General features: G+C 42.8%; 1 protein-coding gene across 2 annotated transcripts in view; it reads left to right on the forward strand.

Moving 5' to 3' along the window:
- The first annotated feature begins 14 nt into the window (after positions 1 to 14).
- Positions 15 to 3,608, forward strand: part of LEPR (leptin receptor) — a 30,137-nt gene continuing 26,543 nt past the window's right edge. For both annotated transcript variants that reach the window (XM_031064068.1, XM_031064069.1), the window contains exons 1-2: positions 15 to 35; positions 3,352 to 3,410. In XM_031064068.1, coding sequence (XP_030919928.1) covers positions 3,371 to 3,410 — 40 coding nt within the window. In that variant the 5' untranslated portion in view covers positions 15 to 35; positions 3,352 to 3,370. The remainder of the gene's footprint in view (positions 36 to 3,351; positions 3,411 to 3,608) is intronic.

The following is a 3,608-nucleotide window of genomic DNA, read 5'->3' on the forward strand; positions in this document are numbered from 1 at the left end:
CCGCCAGTCGGAACCCCGAGAGCAAGGAGAAGCAGGTTGGTGAATTCACTTTTTATCCTCTTCTTTATCTCTAATTTCCTGAACCATCCCCCTGAACACAGCCTGCAGCCAGTTCCATATCCCGCTCGCAGACCCAGGCGGTTTCAGCCCTTTCCCTCCTTCTATTCCGTGAGATTCAGTGTCAGAAACAAAACAAAAATAAATCTGGGTGAATGTGGGCTGTGAGTCCCCGATGCTGCGGGAGCTGTGATAGAAGAGAACTTCGGAAAGTTAATGAGTGGTACAGCATTTATAAATGTGTTTTGTAATGAACACACGGAGAGCCCTTAACTTCCAAGCGTGCCTATAAAGCAATATAACCTCTAAGTGCCAAGGAATCCCAGGAGCTCTGCTCGTAAGGAAGGACGGATGCACAGCATGAATGAGGAGTGGTTTCACTACAAACAAGAGAAATTCCATGGTCTGGAGAAACTCTGAAGAGTTCGGGACGTTTTGCTGTCGAGTTTTGGGGGAGAGGCTCCACCAGCAGGTTTAGAGTTGGATTTGTAGCTGTGCTTCTGCCCAGCTTGGGCTGCCTTTATTAAACCTTTAATATTAGCAAAATTATTCAGTGTGGGTCCTACTCATTTCTATTTTGTGTGCACCACTTTCTCAGAACTCTTTTTTAAGAATGGTTTTTAATGTACTCAATGGCAAATGGAATTCCATGTTCAGACTGACAGGACTGGAAAGCCCTTGGCACTTTAAACAACATGTCAGAAGATTCTGTGCATAGACATTATTGCTAAAACATTTTTATGCTTTCTAGAGATGTTTAATATTTAAAACCAGCTATAGTGCAGTGCTTGTAAAAATCAGGGATGGTGTGTATGGTTTTCCATGCCCGGTGCAGCTGTTTGTGGGTCCTGCTCATTTCAGGCTATGCTGAACCTGTTTCTCATGCTGATAAGCCAGGGAATTCTAGGATTTCTCACCTGTCCTGTAAATAAAAATGATCTTATTTCATTGCTCTTCTCCTTGCCTGTCATATCTGTTGTGTTTTGGTTTTAATCCCAACTCTTGGTGCTGAGCTATTCTGTGGTTGATATGGACAGGAATATAGTATTTACATAAGAAATCAGAAAAGTTCTCGTACCCAGCAGCAGCAAAGTCAGTGGTTCCAGAATAATGTAAGATATATTTGTTCAAAAGGACTCAAATTCCTTTCTTTTGTATGGACACTTCCCCAGCCTCAAATAAACCAATTTGTCCTGGCTGTGTTCATTTATTTGCTCCAGGACAGAGCTTACAAGTTGTAAGAATTCTCTTTATTTAACTTCCTGTTCCAGTAGATGTTCCTGTAAAACTTGTACTCTTTCTTACAGTGGAGTAAGGAATTCTGGCAAGCTCACTGTTCTCACTGGAAAAGGTTTTGGGGAATCCTGTCTGCTCCAGCAATGCATTTATCCTGCCCTGGGACTTACCTCTTTTTACCCAAAGTTTACACAAGGAAGGCTGAACTTTGAACAGAGAAGGGGCTGCTTCTGTGGCCATGCAGCTTTCAGGGCTTTTTGGTCATGTTGAGCCCTGGGTTTGGTCAGGAATGTTGTTGGGAAAACACCTCTGTAAAGCCAGCCTAGGGTGATGTGACAGGAGATCCCAGGCTGGCCTGAAAAGTGCTTTTGCCTTCTGCTCTAAGTATGAAATTAGTGCTGACATCAGAATCTCTGATTGCTCTGTCTGCCTATTTTTATGTCAGAATCCCAAAATCATTAAGGCTGGAAAAGCCCTCCAAGAGCATCAAGTGCAGCCTTGTCCCCAGCCCTGAGTGCCACTTCCAGGAGTTCCTTGGACACCTCCAGGGATGGGGACTCCAAACCTCCCTGGGCAGCCCCTTCCCATCCTGACCACCCTTCCCAGGGAGAAATTATCCCTTAATTTTTTTCCCTTTCATCAGGAAATTAAAAAACATTTATCTTCACTAAACTACACAGAAATTATAATTTTCCTTCTGTATGGGATTCTGGGGCTCTGTGTTTATTTTCTTCTCAGTGTAAATGGGTATTTCATGGGGGAAACTTAACACCCAGGGCCTATGGATAACTTCATAAATTTTGGAAATGGATGTCCAGTTTTCTTGGAAGTGATCTCTGCCATTTTCCTGCTGGAAAGTGCTTGAAGGATGGACAGGGATTTTTGTTGCATCTGTGAGAGAGGAACATTCTGTTGTTCCTCATTAAACCATTTAATAGTGTGAATAATGTACATTTATGTCAAATAAACTCTTTTAAAAGGTACTTTTTGCTTCTGAAATTAGGGAAAATCTAACTAATTTCAGTTATTTGGGAGTAATTCCTGTCTGTATCTTTGTGAAATGACCTGATAGCTCCATAATTCCTCTGGCCCTCATGGCTCTCTAGCAGAAATAAACTAATGGAAAAGGAACAGGTGAGGTGGGCGCCTACCAGCTGTGCTGAGAGCCAAATTGTCCCCTGAAACTGGAAAAGTCTGAGATTCCCTCTTTAATAGCTGAAAATGGAGCTGAAAAAGCACAGTGGATGGGGAGGAAAGAGGATGGGATTGGCTGTTCCTGCAGAGCACAGTGCTGGAGAAATTCAGCTCCACTGGATTTGTGGGAGAGCAGGCAGGAGACAGGGACCTGGGAATTGTGACATCCCTGGGCAGCTGGCTGTGCTTCAGGTAGATATGGAATACAGAAATAAATCTATTTTCCAGGACATGCTGCCCCAAAGTGCATTACATAACCTTGGCACTGCCTCTTTTGGCTCCAGGGATGTTCTCAAGGAAACTGCCCTCAGAAATATTCCAGGAATGGAACCCTTTGGAGGGATTCCCTAACTCGAATTTCTCACCCTGGCATTTGCTGCCTGACTTGAGCTGTGGGTTTTACTCAGCACTCAGCTCCTGACTACAACAGCGGCCAAACTCTGCTCTGTGGAGCTTTGACTATAAAAATATATTTTGATTTTAGCAGAATTTATGTAACTATTGGATGAAAATACAAAAAGAACAAAGTATCTGAAGTGAAGGAACAATAATGAAATGTTGCTGTAAGGTTTAGTGAAGTCTTCTCTGTTGGAATGGGTGAGCGCTTCTGTGTCTGCTGCACTTGGAAAATTCTGATTTTTTCCTCCCTTTCTGGCCTGTTCTTCCTTTCCTGGTGTAGAGAGGAGTCTCTCCTCATCCCAGAGTGTTGGAATTAGATGATTTTTAAGTTCCTTTCCAAACCATTGTGGTTTTTCCATGATTCTGCTTACAAAGGTGTGAGCACCAAATGAACTGAAATACACCGAAATGAAACAACACACTGATAATTATAAGCCCTCCATTAATTTTCTGTGTGTTTTTCAGGTCAGCTCTACAAAACAAGATGTGTTGGCAAATCATCCCAACCATGTTTGTGCTGATGGGTGAGTCAGTAAAAAATATTCCAAAGCCTAGTTTGGGATGACTTTTCAGATCAGGAAACATTGTTAAAAAATACATGTTGAGTCAGGACACATCCAAATAAATGCCCTGGACAGATTTGATGAGATAAAAGCTTGTGGGGAGTTTGTTTTGTTGCCCAGAAGTGCAAGGAGATTTCTTCTGCTCCTGGGGATGCTGCC

This window comes from Geospiza fortis, unplaced genomic scaffold (assembly GCF_000277835.1).
Source record: "Geospiza fortis unplaced genomic scaffold, GeoFor_1.0 scaffold69, whole genome shotgun sequence".
Taxonomy (NCBI): Eukaryota; Metazoa; Chordata; class Aves; order Passeriformes; family Thraupidae; genus Geospiza; species Geospiza fortis.